Source organism: Astatotilapia calliptera, chromosome 4 (assembly GCF_900246225.1).
Source record: "Astatotilapia calliptera chromosome 4, fAstCal1.2, whole genome shotgun sequence".
Lineage (NCBI taxonomy): Eukaryota > Metazoa > Chordata > Actinopteri > Cichliformes > Cichlidae > Astatotilapia > Astatotilapia calliptera.
Genome location: NC_039305.1, coordinates 7,806,567 through 7,827,337, shown reverse-complemented (window position 1 = coordinate 7,827,337; position 20,771 = coordinate 7,806,567). Strand labels below are relative to the sequence as shown.

The following is a 20,771-nucleotide window of genomic DNA, read 5'->3' as shown; positions in this document are numbered from 1 at the left end:
TTTTAAGGTATTGCCCAAAGCCAAAGTTTGAAATCCATCAGAAATCCTGGAAAACTGTTGCTCAAGAAAACTTCAACAAAAATTAGGAGAAAGTCTGCCTCGTGCACAAAATATAAAGAAATGAGCGATTTCAGACTTCTGCACAGTAGTGTAAATAGCTCTGATAAAAGCTTTAATGCCATATAATTTACGCAATGTTTTGCATGATTCTTTTCTACCTTCTTACGATAGTTTCATATAATCATTATATTTAAAAAAAATTAAGAACCAGAAAAAAGCAGAAAGTCTAACCATCGATTAAAGCTGTGAAATACCAACAGTGACATGCGAGAGTAAGAGTTGTGGCTTCGTGTTTTAATATTTTATTTTCCCTTCATTTTAATCCATTTGCAGTCTTGATTTCATTCCTTTTCATTGATTAATTTCAAAAAAGATAGTCTCTAAAAATATGGGGTAAGACGCATCTCATTTTCTTCCTTCTTCTTCCCGATTGCATTTGATATCCACTCTGTACATATTGTATTAATAACAATAGTGCATTAGCCATAGTGCAAAGCTCAAAACAAACCAAACTGACCGCATACGCCATCAGACAAGCTGCATTCTGGACCCCGAACCAGATCTCTTTAATCTCATTTACAAAGTTTCTGGGCTGAGGCGTTCACCCAGGGATCAGGGCTATCAACAAATGTACAAAAGACTCATGGCATTTCATTTCAGTGGTAGTTAGAACTACAAGAGAAATGATGAGATGGCAAGCGTAGCTTTTTTTTTTTTTTTTTGGCCACATTTAAAGATGCATGGACAGCTTTGTCTACAGGAGAGATTTGCAGAGGCAGGGCGTGTCAGGAGATGGATAGCTATAAATTTTCTCAAACATAAATTATTTTTTAAGCATAGTTTTAAATAAATCTTCATACATTGCATTTAACATTCAGTATATCTTGCACATATTTACAAATAGGTGTGCATACAGTTGGCTAGTGCTCATTTTTTTTTGTAGATACATGGCATGTTGAATTCTTTCTGTGCTGCCTTTAGGGTGCGTGGCTGCAGCGCACAACAGGTTGTAGAAAGAGATGATCTGCTAGAGGTAAAAACCAGTGATGGGAGGAATGTTCAGGTGTACACAGACACAACTGCCCCATAACATTAATGTAAACACACACATTCTTACTTTCTTTAAAAACCTCTTACACCCATACATTCACTCCTGAGCAGACAGACATAGTAAACTTCCTAAGCGTACAAACTTTGGGCCCAAAAGTGGTGAACACGCACAGACAGATATTGTGGAATGTATGTTGGTCGGTCTGTCATCGAAAACACTAAGTTACGGTCTCTGCTGCTTCATATATATGATATTTTTTTTAATGATCCCAAAACCACAACACCTAGCTTCCTTTTTTTGTACCTGAAAACTTGAGGGTGTGGGAGATTGGTGGGCAGGTAGGATGCCTCAAGTTAAGACTCAAACTGCAATCCAGAACAAACAGCTTCTACGATCAGTCAGTCCTTACTCACCTTTTCTTTGGAAAACATGCTAACAATAGTGTTCTTTTTGTTAAAGTTATCTCAACGTTGCCAAATGTTGTAGATTAAAAACTAATTTCTGTCCATTTTAAGATGCACCTTGTCAACGTCTGGACCTCGGAGGAACTGTATCTTAGGTCCGTTTCCTTAAAGAAAAAAAGGAAACAATACAGCCCCTGTTATGTTATTTCAGTCTGTGTGTGCTAGTCCAGCATTTACTCAAGTGACGGCCGGGTTAGTTTATGTGCAGGCAGGCATTGGAAAGACGTGTCTCATTTGGTCCACCTTTGATATGTTCTTGATCAGACTGTCCGAGACGTGAGAAGAGGTACACAGACACCAAAGCACATTCGTATAGCCACTGGACTGGAGGAAGACCCCGGTGTCTCCCACAGGGAGAGCCACCTGCTTGCTCTAGGCGTGGCCTGGACGTAATCCTCAGTGGCCTGCTGGCAGCAGCCACATGAGTATGATTTGGCTGGTATGGTGAGAGGAGCTCCACAGGTCCCAGGAGGACAGACGAAAGGAGCAGACGCGATCGTGGAGGAAACGATGCTCGGAAGAGGTTTTGGAGATATTGTGGGACAGTAGTGGAAGACCTATTTTTTTTTTGTTCCCCTCTTCTTCAACGTGAAATGACACAGTGCGAGGAGGAAGACAGAAGTGGACAGGACACAGAGACAGAAAGACAGACAGATCTTATCCTCCACCAGATCTGAAAGACAAGTGAAAATTAAGCACTTATTAATATAGATATGCTGATATAGGTGATAGGAGATGACGATGAGAGAAGCTATTTTGCTTTACTGTTTTGTAGCTGGTGTAATAGGAATGATCTAAAGTATTTTTAAAAAATTTTTTAAAAAGGAGAGAACTGAAATGGAAAGGATTGAATAAGTTCTGTGGAGATGATTTTCAGATGGTGGATTACTGTGTCAGCAGCCATGCGGAGTGAGTTTGGGATGAGATAGTGGGATATTTTTAGGATGCAGCTCTGTGTACAGATTACATGGTGATATATTATACCTTCCTCTTCGAATGTTCCTGCATCCCATGAGAACGCCAGGAGAGAAGACAAAATGTGGAGATACTTAAGTCAGTATTGATAAAAGAAATGAAGAACTCATGACACACAAATAAGAATTAATGTGCTTTGCAAGTTATAATTCTATGTAAAAAGCAAAGTAAGTAGCAAAGCAAGTAAACACAACTTAGAGTGGACTTAAGGATTTAAAAAAAAAATGAGTTTCCTTCTTGTCAAACTGCCTCAAGTCAAGTCAGAATTAGCTCCATCATGACTCAAACAATGACTCAATCCATTATTCATCTACCAGTCCTTCCCTAAATCTTCATCACATTGTAGTGATCACATCACATGCAGCAGGTCTACAGAAGTCTGCCACAGCTATGCCTGATAATATTACCCAGTAAGCCAGCAGTATGATTAGGAAGAGAAAACTTTGCTTATGGCTCATGCACACATGCACACATGCACAGACACTTCTGGCCCCAAAAGGACTGACTGCATTCTATAAACTAAGAATCACTTATTGCTTCTTAATTTACTGTTGTCTATATATCAAAGAATTATCATATACATCATATATCATATATACTGACTGTCTATTAGAGCAGCAGTAGTCCTTTTAGGTCAGACCATAAGTAGTGCATAATAGCAAGCATGCATAGGTGGAATAGTGCGGAAGGAGCACTTCAGCAAGGGCATTTGAGGTTAGGATGCTGCCTACAGAGAAAAGGGATAATGCAGGTGTTTAAAAGCACCAACGTAAGAGTATATGACAAAATGAATGCTTAGGTAAACCCAGTGTCAAAAAAACAAAACAAAAACGTTTTTAGTCTTTACATGGAGAGTAAACAGGTGGGGGAAAATGTGGCACCAGTAGGGTAAGTCAGGTCTGTTCTAGTAGACTTGAGAAAAGGGCTGTAGTGGTTCCTGGCAAAAAACATGTCTTGCCCTGTCATTACTAAAAAAATGGGTCTGGAAAGAGGATGGAGAGGGAGGAAAGGTGCAGGATGGAGCTCAGAGTTGATTACAGCGTAGTTGTGTTTTGTATGGATCTTAAAAGCCAAAAGCGGTTCAAGCATTAGCACGTCTCAGACTTGACTCCCCATTTCCCCTCCCCTGGGCTGGGCAGTGAGTTGCAAATGGGCATCTAGTTCATAAACGTGAGAGTGGGAGGGGCGGGGACGTCCTTTAGGTAGAAGCAGACAGGTACAGAAAGGCATGCCAGAACTCTTACTTAAATCCCCATCCTGTTCCCCCTAGGACTATAGCTGCCAGGAGAATAGCACCTGCGATGGACCCTATAATGATATTGGTGCCACTTGGACCTGCGCAGAGGAAGGAGGAGGGAAGGAAGGGTGCGGAGGAGGAGGAGGAGGAGGAGGAAGAGGAGGGGCAGAAACAAAACAACACCACTAAAAAACACACGTCAGAAGACAGCATCAACACTGTACATCAACAACATCAACTAGAGAGAGGGAGAAAGAGAGAGAGAAAGATGGCAAGATACCTGCAGACAGAAAGAGAGATGCAGGGAAAGAGGAAGTAACCAGCCCATGGGGTGGAGATGGGAGAACAGGCGGGTGAGCGAGGGAAGTCAGGAAGACAACAGTAACAAAAATACAAAGGAGAGAGTGTTTTATTACTTTGTTCTCATTCCACCTCTCCTGCTCTTTCAGCTGGACACCCTCCTGCTCAGGGTGGCTTTGGCTTTTTTGGCTCTATAAGAGCAGCAGCTGCTCAATTGCTCTGTGTCATTGGCAGACTGCAAGAAAGTAAGGAAGACACTTGAAAATCGCAGTGCCTGCAAAGCACACAGTACCACCACACACACACATTCACTACATACACATGCTCTAATGGATAAATGTGTCTCAACACACCCACACAATCTTCCAACATTGAAACCAAGACTCAGCAGGAAGGATAACACTGTGTGGTCTAAAAATTAACTTCCTCACAATATTCAGGTAAACTATCCTTTTTGTCCAATGTGAGGTAGTCGACTTCAGTACATGAAGAAGCTAAAGGGATGATGGGTAGAGACTATGAGGGGGATGTGAGAGGCAGACAGAAAGAGAGACATGGACAGGGTGAGAGTTGCTATGGACCTTTCTTCTCTGGGCCTGTTGCGACCGTGGGCTCAGGGATGGGATCGAAGACACTGCAGTCCTTCCCGGTGTAGTCCCTATCACAGATACACTTCACTTCATTACTGCAGGTCTGCAAGAGATTTGATGGGAGAGAGGCCCAATTAGCTATCTGCTAAGAGAAAGACGGGGCAGTTGAATATAAGAACATTAAAATGATTTGGTATTGATCAACATAATCAACGTAAGCCTGTTCTTCAAGCAGGTCCTATGTGTGATGCTTAAAAGGGTGTTGAAACAGTTAAAGTTCACATAAAAAACATTAATTTTTCATTCAAATTTAGACTGAAAAAATCGACAGTGTCACTCTAAAATGAGAAGATATTAGCTTTGTCTTTTTTTCTTTTACCCCATGGTCAGAACAAATGCGTCCAAAGTTGGATCCTGGGCATGTGCTGAGGTTGAATGCAGCCACAGGGAGGCAGCGTCTCTCCAAACACATCATGTTGGGACCACATGGAGTGCCATCCTCCACATAGCCCAGGTCTGTGCCGTCCTCTAGCAGAGCATGGCCACCCCTAATTGAAGCATCCAAACATGAGAGATAGATAGGACAGAGTTAGAATTACAACACCAAGGGATACTAATGGACAACAGCCTTTGTGACTGATTGGATGAATTTAATGTGACTACCTGCAGTCCAAGTACTTGTTCTGGTGATAGAGGGTGAAGCTGGTCACTTCACCTTGGAGGTCTCCAAACTTTGGCTTCATTGTCACATTAGCACAGAACAGGAACCCGCATAAAACATCTCTAAAAGAAGCCGATGCAATAAGAAAAAAGGAACATGACATTTCACCAACAGTGCAATTCATAAATGTATTATAGATTTCTATACATTTATAGAAGTTTTATTTTTCCTTACTGACAGGCCAACTGAGGATTATGTTCAGGTCACGCCTAGAATGAGCAGGTGACTCTTTCACATTCATACACATATAGACAGAGTTTTTATTCCATCCTTACAGAACTTTATGAATGACTTCCTGATTGATGCATCAGTAAATTGGTTGAGATTGCACACAAGGACCCTTTGAGGACTGAATGATTCAGAGATTGAATCACAGACCTTTTAATTAGTGGAAGACTATCTCCTGAGCCACAGCCAGGGTGGATTTTTTGGGGGTGTGTGAATCCCTCTAATTTTCAAACTTTTGCTATTTTCAGGATGTCTGGAAGGGTCAGGCTCTGTGGAGCCTTTTTTGTTGTCTCTCTGGACACTGTCCAGCTGCTTGTTGTCTTGGGATGACCATACCGGCAGTATTGCATGTGCCCATTTTTCCTCACTTTTCTTTATGTTTGAATCTTTTGAATCTTTTCAGTGAAATTGGTGGAAAATCTTAAAATAAGGCCACCATTCAAGAGACACTTGAAATTCAGACCGTGCAATAATAAGGAAAATGCTAACATACAGTGCAAGAAAACCAAAAAAGAGAATCGGGAATTTGCCACTTACGGCTTGTTGCACTGGAGCCAGCCTTGGCCATCAGGACCGGGGCCACAATTTCCTTTTTCTGTCCCCTCAGCGTTCAGCTTCTCATAACAAAACCTGTCTGCTGAATCTGAGATGGGAAAAACAAACAAATATACATATTCATATTTTAACTATCAGAATCAGACTAAACTAGTAAAATAAAAATGTCATATGCTGGAAGAGATGCTGTGGATGTGTTTAACACATACTATAGCCCCAGAGCCCCTTGCATTGTCCATCACGTGTCCTACATCGTCCACTGTAACATCGTCCCTAAAGGGGTGAAACAGTGCTAATTAGTGTACCACAAACTCAACTGCATATTAGAAAACAGCCAAAACCATCTCTTACCTGACTATTATCACACATGTATCCATCTAGCTTGTGGACATTATGAGGGCACTGCAAAAGTAGGAAAGTACATCATGAACTGGAAGCCGTTTTATGTGATCTTACAGTTTTCAGTGTTGTGTACAGAGAGTGCTACCTCGCTAGAGTCTCCAGTGCAAGTTTCCGGGATGTCACAGTCATTCACAGCCTGTCGACACACCACGCCTCTCTGCTCATACTAACACGCATCAGAGAAAAAAAAAAGGCATCAGACAAACATGTCAATCAGTTGTCATATGGGTGATTTTTAATGCATGCCGCGCAACCATACAGGCTGAGAAGTCTGAAAATGTTGTGAGTCATAAGAAACATGACACACTTCTTGTTCTTGTCACCGCACCAGCATAAATTAAGACTTTCTGAATCTTTTAAATTTCAGAAGTTTTGATAACATATAAAGGAGAAAAATACTATAAATGCTCTGACAAAGTAAACCTGATGTTCAAATTTCACTCAGTCAGTTTAATTTACTTTTCAGGCTCTTTGTAATACAGGGCTGCTCACCTTGCAGCCACTGCAGCAGAGTCCGTTACTGCACATGGCATCGTGGGTAAGGGTGCACTTTTTACAGCAGGCTCCTCCCCTACGGGCACATTCCTGCCACCACAGACATGAAAACAGCTGAGTTCCAGAAAACAAGACACCATTTGGGGCCCATACATAGACATGATGTGGAGACGCTACCTGTTTCCAGTAGGTTAACCAGTCTAGCCAGCTACTTACCAGCTGGGATCCACAATCACACTCTTCTCCTGGCTCTACAAACCCGTTCCCACACTCAGGAGGGTCCAAGAGCTAAAAGAGACAAAGGTAAAAGATTAAGTAAAGGTTATTCAAAGGATTAAAGCAAAAAAATAATGTGCGACTCCGAATTAAATATGTATTTTGATTTAAAAAAAGATTTCACAGGCCACATATCCACATGGCCCTCACCTTGTTGGGCTTGTTGAACAGGCAGCTGCCACCTCCCTGGAGCAAGAACTGGATGTACTCGTCAACGCTGCAGCGAGAAAACTTTCTGGGCAGATGGAATCTGTGATGACAAAAAAACACAAAGGAAGATCAAGACACTACATGACAAGGAAATAAAATAAAAACAGCATGATACTTTTCTGTCAGTAAGGAATGCCAGATCCATTGTGGGTGTCTGTGCCATCACGTCGCAATCTGACAGAAATGTTACCATCTGTAGTAAGATATTACTCAAATGAATAATTGAAATCTTTATTGTTCCATCTGGCAAGGGGAGCTAAATCCAAATCACTCATGTAGTAAATACTTTCAATTCACCATTTGTAATTCTTACACGGTGACCGGCACACTGATGTCTTATGTTTCAGCAAATTTGCACAAAGCATCAAATGCATCGGTGATTATCACTGGCTTGACTAATCGAAAGACAGTAAAATTTAAAGTTTCTCTCTGTTACAGGTGTTTCGTTTTTTAAGTCAGGGAAATTAGTAAGACAAAACTGTAGCTTAAAGGGATTTTACCCTGTGTCTTCCATGATGCATCCCACCCAGGCATCTGGGCATTTGCAGTCTCCTGTGAAGAACGGCAAAGATGACAGACATAAACTAAAGGAATAAAATAATGCACTGATCTTCATTTATAACTTAAGCTGTGATGCTTTAAATGCTGCTGCAAGACATTATGAACTTGTACTCATAACAAATAAAGATAAGAGATACAGTATAGATCTATGTGTTTGGCATTGAAAAATACAACTGATGGTTATAGAGCCTATTCTTTAGTGGCAAGGATGCTTTAACCACCACCTCCTCCTTCTTGGAAGCAGGTGACTAATCACCTAATGAAGGAGTATAATTACAGAAGAGAACTGCTGGACAGGGACACTAACACCTCCACCCCCACTGCCTTAATCCTACCAGCACCAATGTTGCTCTCTTACTTTGTTAATCTATTCACTCCAGTGCTGGGTTTACAGTTCCCTGTAAATAAAGCTTTCCTTCTATCTTACCTGCAGAGTTACGTGCATTGTTCCACCTCATCCCAATGTTCTGGCCAAGACTCTGGCACAAAGTGATGGCCATCGCACCTACATTTCCATACTGAAACAAATTCACATGGAATGCATGTAAAAGTTTGCTGTGAAGTGGGGACACATATTTTGCGACACATATTTATTGTGAGTCACATAAGTTGAGTTTATCCATCCATCCATCCATCCATCCATCCATCCATCCATCCATCCATCCATCCATCCATCCATCCTCCCCCTGTCATTTACATCTGTGTTGTGGAGGCAGGAATCTCAGCAGTGGCAGATGCCAACAGACTCAAAACAACTGATTGGTAAGGCCACTAATGTTGTGGGAATGGAGCTGGACTCCCTTAAGGTGTTGCCGGAGAGGCGGATGTTGTCCAAGACAAGGACAATGCTGGACAATACCTCCCACCCACTCTATGACGTGCTGGCTAATCACAGGAGCACGTTTGTGAGAGACTGAGCTTATCCACCACAAAATGACAAAGGAAATCATTGTTGCCTGTGGCCCCGTGTACAACTCCTGCATTTAATGCACAGTACAAACTGCAATAGTTACACGCTTTTGCACAAAACACGTCACTTAGGAAGCACTGAACAAGCATCCTATCCAGATGCCCAAACCACCTCAACTGGCTCTTTGAATTTGGAGGAATAGTGCCTCTGCTCTGAGTCCCTCCCAAATGGCTGAGGTCCTCGTGCTATCTCTAAAAGAGAACACAGATACTTGCAGTTCTGCTGCTTATGTCTGTGATCTATTTCTTTTGGTCACAACCCAAAGCTTGTTAGCTATATATGAGGGTAGGAACTTATAGTGACCAGTAAACTGACAGCTTCACTTTCCCTCTGTCCTCTCTCTACTGCAACAGTCTCCTGTTCCACTAGTCCTTCACTTTTCAACAGACCCTAGAATACTTACACTCATCTAACTTATGCAGTAGCTCGTCTCTGCCTCAGTGCTGATTCTACGACTTACAAACAGGATAAAACTGCTGTGCTGGGACACCTGGTCCCTCTGCCTGGACAGGCTGCCAGTCCAACACAGAGACACAGCCAACTTTCACCTCCACACAATCAATTTAGAATCGCCTGATAATCAAACACAGATATCTTTAGACTGAGGGAGGAAACCTGGGCACCCACAGGAATCCCACATAAGCATGAGTAGAGCATGAAAACTGCACAAAGAATAGCCCCAGTCACTGAGCAGGTTCAGTCTCGCAACTTTTTTTGCTGTACCTACTTGAAAATATATGCTTCATATAAATTATTTTCAGCTATGTTTTAAATCAGAGAACTTAGTCCTACTTATTGATGATTTGATTTTAATATTATAACAAAAATACATAAAAACTTAAAATTTGGCTTTACAACTAAATTTCAATTTATATTATAAGTCCAATTAGAGATTCACAGTAATACAGTAGTTAGCACCACACCTCTCGCGCTATGATAGCTGAGATAACCTTTAGTGGCCATCAAATGGATAAGCTATTAAGAAAACTGATGGATGGATGGATTACTCATTTTAGGTTAAAATTTATAATAAACCCTATCTGTGTAATAGAAAATTATAATCATGTTATATTTTCCTTACCTCGTTAATTCCTCCTCCTCTTGTTGGAGAGCACACCCCTCCTGTGTAGGCTGTCCCACTACGGCTACTATGAAAGTTACGCCCTCTGTGAGCACAGGAAAGCCAAAGTTGCAAGTCCAGACATCACATAAGCTTTAGTTCCCATTAAAATTTTATTTATTTATTTTGACGGTCTTACGAGAAAAGATGGACTACATCACTCTGCTCTCTGATGTTGTCCTTCCTGTACTTCATGAAGTTTTGCAGCGTTGTCAATGGGTCTTCCACTACTGGCATCATATTTTTAGAGGTCCAGGTCTCCATGGCGACCAGTACAATCCTTGTGTTGAGCTGTTCCTGATAGATCTGAGGACCACAAAATGCCCATCAGTGCACTGCTTCATTTGGTGTTTTGGTCTGATTTTTTGTAAGTGTCATCTGGGACAGATCATTCCCACACACACACGTGTTTATTGACAGGTGGCGAAGTGAGAAGGCAGAGTTTAGCAGTAGGAGGATTAATTTCCTGCAAACCGATCACTTACCGTATCCGCCGTGTTGACCACAGCTTTGGCAAAGTTCTTGGTTTGGCTGCTTGAGCGACGCAGCTGTACAAACTGTAGAGGAAAAGACGCACAGATGGCTTAAGAGATGGATCACATCAGCTCTGCTACACACAAATACACAATCAGACATGTAATTTGATTTACTTGTACTGACCAAGTGATATAAGGAATGAGTTACATGGAATGTTTCAATGTACTTCTTGCATGACCAATGTCAACTGAAGTGGCAAAGTTTCGGTTAATTAAATGAAATGCAAATATTGCTTTTTGCTTAACAATGAAATCTGTTGTATTTGACTTGTAGTTTCATCAGTGTGTTACTTGTGTGTTCCCCCAATGTTCTTTCTGCATTCTGTTCAGTGTAAGTTTGCATCAGCTCTGTACCTAGTAGTTTGTCTGTGCCTTTCAGTTTGTTCCCTGTTTTACTTCAGCAGTGGGTTATCTGTTGTGTCTTCCTGTGAGTCTTTTGTTCCCCTTTTGATTGTCTTGATTGTCTACACCTGTGTCTCATTATGCACCTATTTCCACTTCCTTGATTACACTCTATATCATCTATTCTGCCAGATATTTCTCTTTAATTTAGTTTTCTAGGTTTGTAGTCTCTCTGCCTCTTCATGTTTATAGTTTTACCATGACTCTTATCCATCCTTACCTGTCAAAGGAGGTCAGTCACAGTTTTTTTCTTATTGCATATCCATTGCTTTGTCTGTATTCCTTTAAGAAACGTTCAACTAGCATATGAACACCTGTACACTGTCCAGTCCTAACATATTCTGATGTCAGTGTAAGCTTGGAGCTAATGAAACTGGACTGCCTGGCCTCTGGCAGCTTTGTTGCTATATAAAAATAAAAGCTCATATGTTTGTGTACAACTAGCAATATGTGACAGCCCCAGGCCCTCTTGAGGGGTTGCTCTATGTGGGTTCTGTTTGCGTAGCAAGGTTTCCTGAGTGGAGCTGAGTGGGATTAGCCATACTGCAGAACACCTGGTCACTGCTCTGCAAGTGGCAGTGTGTCATCCTTCTTTGTTGAGCTGGCCACTAAAAAAAGGTATTAATTTAAATGCTGATATTATGATGATAAAATGTATATTTCTACTTGTTACTGGGCTCTGTATTTGATTTATCTTTTAACTTGCTATTTTTTACTCACAAACTGCTATCAGACAAGCATTTGCAGCTATTCTTGTTTACTGTTAGCCATGCAAATCCTGGTGATATTTAGGTACTGCTCCTCTCTGTACAAGTACATTTGTAATTTTGGGGAGATTTTATGTCCTTATTGATTGTGGCACTGAAATTTTAGACAATAAATAAGGAGAAGTACTGGACAAACCATGGGGTATGTGGTTAAGCAGTACACACTACAGTCATCAGGCTACCAAGAACCTTTAGCACTCACCATATCATTGTCATTGACCACCATCAGCTCAATATATTTGGTCTCAGTCTGCACAGAGGGCTTGCGAACACTTCGCTTGGACCGTCGCAGACCCCCAGACGCCTGCTGCTCCCTCACTTGGTCCGGTCTGTCATCATCATCACCATCACCTCCTCTGCCATCCCACTCACTGTCCTCTGTACAGTCTGGACACATAAAAAAGCAGAGCTGCAGGCAGTTAGAGGGAAATATTACTTTTTAAGGAAGATAGAGGACAGAAAATTATTAGCTCAAGTTGGCTTTAAACAATGAAAAATCGAATCTTTAAGGTGACCTGTTATAATTTTACTCATTTTCTGAAACATATGTACTGTTACAAGAGCAAATAATAATGTTAAACATTGCAAATTTTTCAAATAATACGCAGAGAGTTCCTATGAACCAAAAGCTCTGTGTCTGACTACTCTAAATGCTCAGTTTAGATGTTTTCTCTACACTTGGCTCTGTGTGATGTCACTGAGAGCAAATATGCCAAATGTGGTCATCCAAACCAGGACGTTCGGGCTATGACCCAACTACTGTTCAGGAATGGCAGCCAATCAGAAGAAGGTTGACTTCAAGGCTGGAGGAAGGGAGCTAAAAATGCTTATTTCACAAACTTTGAATGATACAAAGCTACTCTCTGCAATTTAACATAACAACAAGGTTGGAAAGGAACAAAACAGGTTCCCTTTTGAACACTGTGAATGTAATATATTTAAAATTATTCTTATTATTTAATTATACCCAGCTTATTTATCCATTTCTTATGAATTTGATTTGATCTATTTTTATGAAATGATTTTGTATTTTTGAAAATGGCTGCTTTTGAGCAGCTTCTGTGAATCAAAAAGTGACATTTATTTTCAGACTTTTGAAAAATTGCGCTTGGCATAGGTTCTTTCCTAAATGAAGTCAAATGTGTCATGAATGTAAGATAAGTGTGGCTTTATACCTGGACAATGGGCCGGAAGTCTGATATCAGGCATCCTGCGTATTAGGTGAGCACCATCATACTAAAGTGAAAATATTAAGATTAGGACCTAAAACAAAAATGTTTAACTATAAAAATCTGTATTATAGTCACAGGTCATTTACCTGATTGCTGTCATTGTGAAAGGGCTCAATACCGTAAGAGAAGAAGCCATCAGAGAACATGCCACTGAGAACCACCAACAAGATGAAGAATAAAGGGTGAGTTTGGGAGGCTAATTTGTAACACACAGGGAGTTAGTATTTGAAGTTACAGACAAGGTCTACTGTCAAACTCACCACAAGCCATGGCATGTGGAGACAGCTGCCCAGGACTCTGGTAAACCTCTTAACCTTCCCTGATAGTAGCAGTGTTCCCCTCCCTGTGAGGACAAAGAACCACTGCTTAGTACAATAACCTCTGCTGACACACTCTCAGCTTCATAGGGACAATTTCATAGATCATTTGATATCACAATAGGTGAGAAGTGAGGAAAAACCTCTCCGTGCTTTCCTGTTTTAAGATGTTAGTGGCACAGTTTATGACCTACTTGTATCGTGTTCTCCACTCCTTTACTCTACTGACAATAGAGCTGGAAGTACACCATGCCCAAGGACCTCTTCAATAAATCAACACTAACATTGCCCACACAGTTATTTCTTAAAATTTAATGTGGAGTAACTGTACAGCAAACAGGCTGCGACTAAACGCAAAAAAACCCAAAGAGGAATCTGCTCTTGTCATGTAGCACTGACGCTGCTTTGCAAGGTTAAAGCGGTGAAGAGAACCAGCGGGAAATGTGAGAACCATTGATTCACCTGGATTAAATTGATTTCAGCAGGGCGCTTTGACCTCACAACAGCAGCTCAGGGAAACAATGCCTTTGAACTTGAAAGTATTTTAATCACAGGGATCACTCTGGTTAAGTGCTGCCCTGAATGCATCACGCCTGCTATGTCCAGAAGAAGCGGCATCATCACATGAAGCCTCCATCCAGCTGAGGGACAATCTGGTCTAACCACAGGTCTCCAGCCTCAACCCTGCACGCCCCTTCTCTCTTTTCACCACTCCAGGCACAATCTGACTGCCTGTGAACACACATACACCCCCAGAATTACTCCTCCCCAATCCCAAAGCTCATCTTGCTTTTGTATTAACTGGCATTTTACTCCATATATCCCCCTCCTCCTCCTCTCATTCCAGATCTGCTCTTCCCTCCCTTTCGGTCTTCTTTCATTCTCTTCGCTGCCAAGAACTTAATGACACTGCTGAGCTAACTGGTTGCTATGGAAACAGGCTTGTGATTGGTCAGGAGGACCGAAGGAGAGTTCGAAATGATTGTGGGTGGGGATGTGAGAGCTGGCTGAGTGGGTGGGTGGGTGCTGGGGGCAGTGAGTGGCACATTTGTCCACGAAAAAGCGAAGAAAAAAAACAAACATTAGCCATCCCTCCTGGCTTGCACAATGCAGTCACATTCCACTGGTCCCTCCTGACAAGCACACAGCTCATCGTTAGATGTCAAGGTTTTATCCCGTTTCCACGTTCGCTCGACGATTCTCTCCGTGGGCTTGTGATTTTACACCACGGGCGATCACTTCCTTTCTTTCTCAGCAGTCTGAGAAAAGCAGAGAGGCATGCATACGTACTGATAGGCAAACCCACATATGTGCAGACCGGTAATGTTCACGAGCTTACTTCTAAAGCAGGGAGGACGAAATGCACTTTCCATAAATAGATAAAAGCACGAGGTTGTGATCAAATAGTAGAAAACATCAGCACAATAATTTTAAAAAAGATGGCTTAAAAAGTGTGTTTTACTTCTAAAATAAGAATAATAAAAATAAATACAGTTTGAGCCGAAGGATTTTGTTATATAATCTGATCTATATCAGTTCAGGATTGTCAGGAGGAAGCAAAACTTTAAGTGAGTGTTGCACTGCTGCTCTGGTCACTCTCTTTAATATGCTGATAATGCTGCTTTGAATCACGTTCATGCACTGAAATCATGTGAGCATCCCACCTTATGCAGAAAACCTTACCACAGACTGAAAGGGACTGCCATCCTGGTTAAAGTGCCGTTCTACATAATCTGAAGACAGAAGATGGCTGCAAAGAGAGATAAGATATTATAAATACTTGCAACAGCATCCTTTCTAGTCAGAAATAATAATAATAAACTGGGATTTTTTTCTGCTGTCTGTTCTCCCCACAAATTTATTTGGTGTTCCCCATCTTGACATGAAACATAATAGAGGCGCTAAGTGCATTTGCTTAAGTGTGGGGAAATGCTAATTAGAACAGCTGCAGTAAATTAAGAGCACCCACTGATACAAAATGTGCAAAAAAAAAAGCAGATCTGATGAATTTACAGGGTAATACTAACTGATTTAATTCCAGGTCTAAAGTGAAGGTGCGTCCAAAGGCTTCTACTTGGAAACAGCTCTGGGCCAAGTGGACAGGCTGAAAGAAGAAAAAAGAAAAAAACGCTAGAGAGATGGATTTGACAGCTGATAAATTAAAGTGTAACAAAACAATTGTGGTTAGATGTGTCACTCTGTGAAAGCCACAGAAGGGTTGTGAAAAAGTCTCATGAATAATTCAGCAAAATCAATACAGTGTAAGGTCTAAAAGCATCTCAGCAGCTGAGATATTATGATTTATAAAGTCTGCATTGATCAGCACTGGCTGCCAGCTTTCAGGCAAGCTTGACTCCACAGAGCTATGGCTGTTTAGGAGCTAAGCTGGAGTCTCGTGATAAGGATAAATAGAGGAGGTCTTCACAGGAGGATAGGAAGAGGAGAAAGCGTTACTCCTATGTATTCAGCCATGCTGTGTCCCCGGATGGTCAGCTGCCAGGCTTGAGGACGTAAGGACACCGCAGGGGCAGGAGAGAGTGAAATTTACTGCGGACCAAACAGTATGTCTCTTCAGCAGCTTCGACTGTGCCAGCGTGGCTTTGAACTCAGTCTGGAGGAACCGGCTGCAGTGAATCACTGGGCTTTTACAATAAAACGCATCACTATGCAGAAATTATTCCCTCCATTGAGTACAGACAACAGATTTCTTACTATTGTCTTGGAGAGGCTGCAGCTTGGTACCTCTGTCCCTGTACAGTAACACTGCTCTACTGCTTTAGATTGTTTCTATTTAACTGTTCTTGACGTGGCTGAAAGACATTATTTTTAAGACAAAGTAGCTGCTCTGATGCTGCTGATGGTATCACAAAGACTTAATATCAAAAAAGTTCATATTTGTCTGAATCTGTCACTCAGTCGCTTTCTCATTGTTGCTGGTTTCAAAGCCGAAACAATCACACTAAAAGGTCCTTTTTAGAAACTCCTCTTCAATTGTGTCACATCATTATTTTCGTCTCCAGCAGCCCCCACCTGCTACAGATCTTTTAAAGCCATTGTGGATACTGAAATGTAAATTGCTTAAAGTTCAATATACATTCTTGCATAAAATAACACTTCAAACAACACATTGTAAGATTTATGCTAGCATTGCTCTCACACAAACTGCCTTGCTCCATAACTTTATACCTTTATGATACCTTTATCTTTTTCCTTGAGAACATCTGATTCTAGATGCTAATCTATATTCATCTAATAATCTGTAGAGTTTAAGCTATGCCGAAATGAACGCAATGTGCAAAACCAAATAAATCAAATCAGCCAAAATGTTGCTTCATCTATTTTTGAACACAGTGTGATGTGACAGAAAAAAAAGAACAAGTTCAGCTCATCCCTCCCTGCTGCTTCTAAATTTATCTGGTCTCTTATTCCGAGCATCTTAAATATTTAAAAAACAAAACACAGCAAGTGAGGCAGCTGAGACTTTTGAAATCTTGTCTACGGAAAACCATTTTATGAACATATTATAGTTATGCTTATTTAAGACACCATCTCTTCCCAAGATTATAGCATATGTATTCAGTCAAATCTTGAAGCATGTGACTCTGGTGTGTGTACTGAGCCTAATATACTGTCAGAGAGAGAGAGAGAAAGAATGGGAGAGACAGTGGATGGGGGAGAGTGCTCAAACCTCTTGGACCATCCAGCACTTCTTACACAGGCCTGTTCTATAATTAATGGGACATACTTCAACACACTACTGAATAATAAAGAAGTCAGAGACTCAGCGTGGCATCCGAGTTATCAGATGATGCGACTATTTCAAGAGAGTCTACCTTTGTCCTGTGGAGATGGTGGTCGCTTCATATATCGCGCGGCATTTAAACAGCTCTTTGATTAACCAGCATTTGAGCAGTGCGTATTAAGAAAGCCAAGTGTTGTTTCATAACTTGTTGCTAGAGGTTACAGCTTAAATTTAGGGAAGGGAAAAATAGCTTCAAGCAACAACTCTTCTTGGTAACACCCACCGGACGCTGCTTCACTTCACATTCAAAGGGATTTTCACTGACTAAATGGGTCAAAATCGCAAGGAGTAGAGGCTGCTGCAATACACCGCCCTGCGCTGTTATCTCTGTGTAGCAGGAGCCGCATGAGCAGTGGGGAGCTGAGCACTGCACTGTTTTACTGACAGGGAGGAAAAGGAGGTTGACACCAACAAAATAAAAGTCTGTCCTGGTGCTGTCACACCCTTGTACACGCATGCAGTTATCTGCAGTCGAAATGGTCAAGGATTTCCTGCATTTATGCCTCGATAAATGCAGGAAATGATTGATTTTAGTGCAGGGCAAATGTTTTTAAGTTCTCATTGAAACATGTATTTATGCATTACTCACGTGGAATAGTTTCTTTTTGTTCAATTTAGAGTGAAATGTATCAGTTTCTTTTATTTAGGAAGGGTCCTAAAACCTTGTCTGGGATCCTTTACAGCATGGGAATAAACAGAATTAAGGATGTAAGCTCACCAAGGTGTCCCCGGTGCTATTCTTCACCCTGGTACCCAAGTAGTCATGAGCCATTTCTTCTTCTGACTTGATTTGCTGTACGAGGCGCTTTGGATAAATGATCTCGGTTGCAGTGTCCCCACTCTCCGCCCGGCCCACTGGGGCAAACCAGTCCCACATGCTTCCATCCTGCTCCAGGTTCCTGTCAACACCTGTATGTAATACAAGAGGAAAACTCTCACAGTGTGTTTCCACTAGGCACTGCAAGTTAGCAACACAAGTGAACCTGCCCAAACAGAGCAGCGGGGATTTCTTTAAGGATAAAAAACAAGCACAAAGTAATGCACATTTAAAACAAATCAGCCTGTGAGCGTCTTCATCTGTAAGCTCACGGTTTGGTGACCTAATTTAACAGTGAACATTATTTATCCGTAATAGTATTTTATAAAAAATAGTGGATATAGCTAGATGTGCACGCTCTGATGGAAAATAATTAGAATACTTGTCATTACTTAAATTATCTACAATAGGGATGCTCATATAAGCCTGCATATTGTGAGTATACAAATGAAAGGCTCACAAATCGTCATCCCAGGGCAATAAAATGTAGTTATATTCTAGTGCTGTAGATGTTTCTTCCTAAATGCTCGTCTGAAATGGTTATGGATACGTTATAGGTAATGAGGCTGCAGTGGGAATGTGTTGATGCAGCAAATTGTGCTTTCAGGCCAGTGGGCTGTTTGGCACCGAGATCCCGCTACAGTAAAATTACGAGCCTACACCGGGGTTCGAAAAGTGCTGTTCACGGTGAAAAAAAGAGTGGATGCAAAGGAAACGAAAGGGGTTCTCCCTCTCTCGATCCAAACCCCCTCGCTCGCTTCTCTCTCTCTTACCTGAGACTGCAAGCCTCTCGCCCACTGCAGCAAAGACCGTGAAGCACCACACCGCCAGCATGATCTTCACATATTCCCCCGGATTACAGCATGGAGAGCCGCAGGATGTCACGAACCCGGCAGACGGAGTGAAGAAAAGACTAAAAAAATCACACAAATGATGGCGAGGATCCAAAATCAATCTACTAAACATCTGACGATGTGCCTCCTCTCATCTCTCCCCCTCTCTATCACTCGCCCTCTCAGCTCCGGTCAACACTGCTACAGAGAATTTGGATTTGCATATCAGAATGATGAAAAAAAGAAGTGACAGGCCTTTGTCGGAGATGATGGATACAGGCCTAGAGAGTGATCAGTTTAGAAATAGTGTGGAACGGGAGAGTGCGCACCGCGGAATCATAGCTCCGCAAGCCTGCGCGGGTGCGTATGGGTGTATGGATGAGGTTGTATGTGTGTGTATATGCGAATCTGCAGTATGCGGAAACGAAGGGATGGGAAACCGAAGAGCAATGCGTTGGGTCTGCGGTGAGGAGGACACGTGGGACGCTGGTACCCTCCTTCATCCCGAGCTGCCTCCTCCTCCCGTTGCCATGCAGCTCTGCGCAAGAAGAGGATGCGACAGCCCGCCAGCCGGAGAAAAGCTCGAAAGGGGATCAGGGATGGGCAGTTCATTCATTTTCTGAACATGAAGGAGTTAATCAGGAGTATCCGGGAAAGCGTTGACATGAAGATCACAGCTCTATAGGGGATGAAAGTGGTCCCGACCGAGGAGAGACATTATGAACCCAAGACACCCTCTGACAAACCGGCTACAGCAGAGGCCATACTGTTCACACCTTGTTTCTGCCTTAAACAGCTCAAACTGTTCAAGATATTCTTACGATTCATTTTTATTCATTTCAGCACTGCAAGTTATACCAAATGCCATAAAAATAAACTTAATCACAGGGATCTCCAAATGTTTAACCTGTTTGAATGCATCCTGCTGTTTTAACATTTAGAAAAATCACTGTTTTTGTAATGAGAAGCTGGTTTTCACTTTAAGAGCCAGTGTTACATTCAGCTTATAGGTCTGGAAATATGTAGCAAAAGAAGAAAACGTAATATTAATGCTGGAAAAAAATGAATGTTACATGTGGTCCACTGAGTACTTACTTAACCACAGCAGAGCGGCTAAGTGAATATGCACGACTGCTACTAAAGTGTAATATCAGGGACTGATTAAGTCTTTTTATTTGAATCCAGCATCACACAGAGCATACTGCCCAAACACACTGCTGTCAGTGAAATGAAAAACTCCAACTGACCACTGTGAATGTCCCTACAAGAACATTACATGATCATGTTGACTAAAGTAACTCTAAAGCTTTTGTTGGCCCCAGTGATCAGTAAAACATGCTGTGTTCAAAGGGATGTATGAGTTTAACTGCTTATGACTCCTAATCAGAAGCCACTAATGGAGATGGACGCTGAAACCTGCAGTCTCTCTGCTGTCTCTCACCTGCTGGGTTTAGCTTCCCTGGTGCAGCCCAATCTCAGCAGCCATCCTATAATACATCAAACTAATGGAGAAAAACTGCACCGGCACCCCCTCTGAATATTTCATTTACCTCCCTTTGAGACAAGCAGAGCAGGAGGAATAGCAGGAAGAGATGGAGGTGGGAGTATCAGGAGGAATGCAGCATAAGCTAAAGATGCTCCTGCCCTGCCAAAATAAAATAAAATATCATAAAATAAAATAAAATAAAAAATGATGGCTGCCAGAATATTGCAGTTCTAAAACTTTAAACAGACACTGACTTTAGTCTGCACTTTGCTGCTGGCTTTCTGATTCAAACACTAAAGTCTTCACTGTGATCTGGTAAGTGGTCACATAGTGCTGATGCAGTATTCTGCAGTAAGACAGCTGA

The 20,771-nt window shown here is 41.7% G+C and overlaps 1 protein-coding gene across 4 annotated transcripts; it reads right to left on the bottom strand.

The window, feature by feature from the left end:
- Nucleotides 1-2,064: 2,064 nt before the first annotated feature.
- On the bottom strand, nucleotides 2,065-20,458 carry LOC113020404 (disintegrin and metalloproteinase domain-containing protein 11-like). Of its 4 annotated transcripts, XM_026164356.1 has the most exons (26): nucleotides 18,862-20,455; nucleotides 17,990-18,180; nucleotides 15,497-15,573; nucleotides 15,153-15,219; nucleotides 13,413-13,495; nucleotides 13,239-13,302; nucleotides 13,096-13,156; nucleotides 12,123-12,307; nucleotides 10,701-10,772; nucleotides 10,355-10,521; nucleotides 10,177-10,261; nucleotides 8,553-8,643; nucleotides 8,065-8,116; nucleotides 7,505-7,604; nucleotides 7,295-7,366; nucleotides 7,076-7,168; nucleotides 6,669-6,749; nucleotides 6,533-6,583; nucleotides 6,391-6,454; nucleotides 6,164-6,269; nucleotides 5,341-5,460; nucleotides 5,057-5,225; nucleotides 4,669-4,780; nucleotides 3,795-3,885; nucleotides 2,560-2,577; nucleotides 2,065-2,248 (listed from the first exon to the last, which is right to left on the bottom strand). In XM_026164356.1, exons 1-26 carry the CDS (start codon nucleotides 19,052-19,054, stop codon nucleotides 2,233-2,235), a joined length of 2,481 nt encoding a protein of 826 aa, XP_026020141.1. In that variant the 5' UTR covers nucleotides 19,055-20,455; the 3' UTR covers nucleotides 2,065-2,232. The 4 variants fall into 4 exon arrangements, 2 of the variants coding, with proteins under 2 accessions (XP_026020141.1, XP_026020140.1); XM_026164355.1 differs by having other exon boundaries at nucleotides 7,076-7,366; nucleotides 18,862-20,458; XR_003272194.1 differs by lacking the exon at nucleotides 3,795-3,885 and adding an exon at nucleotides 4,204-4,322 and having other exon boundaries at nucleotides 2,203-2,248; nucleotides 7,076-7,366; nucleotides 18,862-20,457.
- Between the last annotated feature and the right edge of the window lie 313 nt (nucleotides 20,459-20,771).

Coding starts and splice junctions, on each gene's coding strand:
- LOC113020404 (XM_026164355.1), bottom strand. CDS start 19,054: ATGTTTAGTAGATTGATTTTGGATCCTCGCCATCATTTGTGTGATTTT. Junction 6,750..7,075: donor TCTGCTGCAGTGGCTGCAAG/GTGAGCAGCCCT, acceptor GATGCGTGTTAG/TATGAGCAGAGAGGCGTGGT. Junction 5,226..5,340: donor AACAAGTACTTGGACTGCAG/GTAGTCACATTA, acceptor TGCTTCAATTAG/GGGTGGCCATGCTCTGCTAG.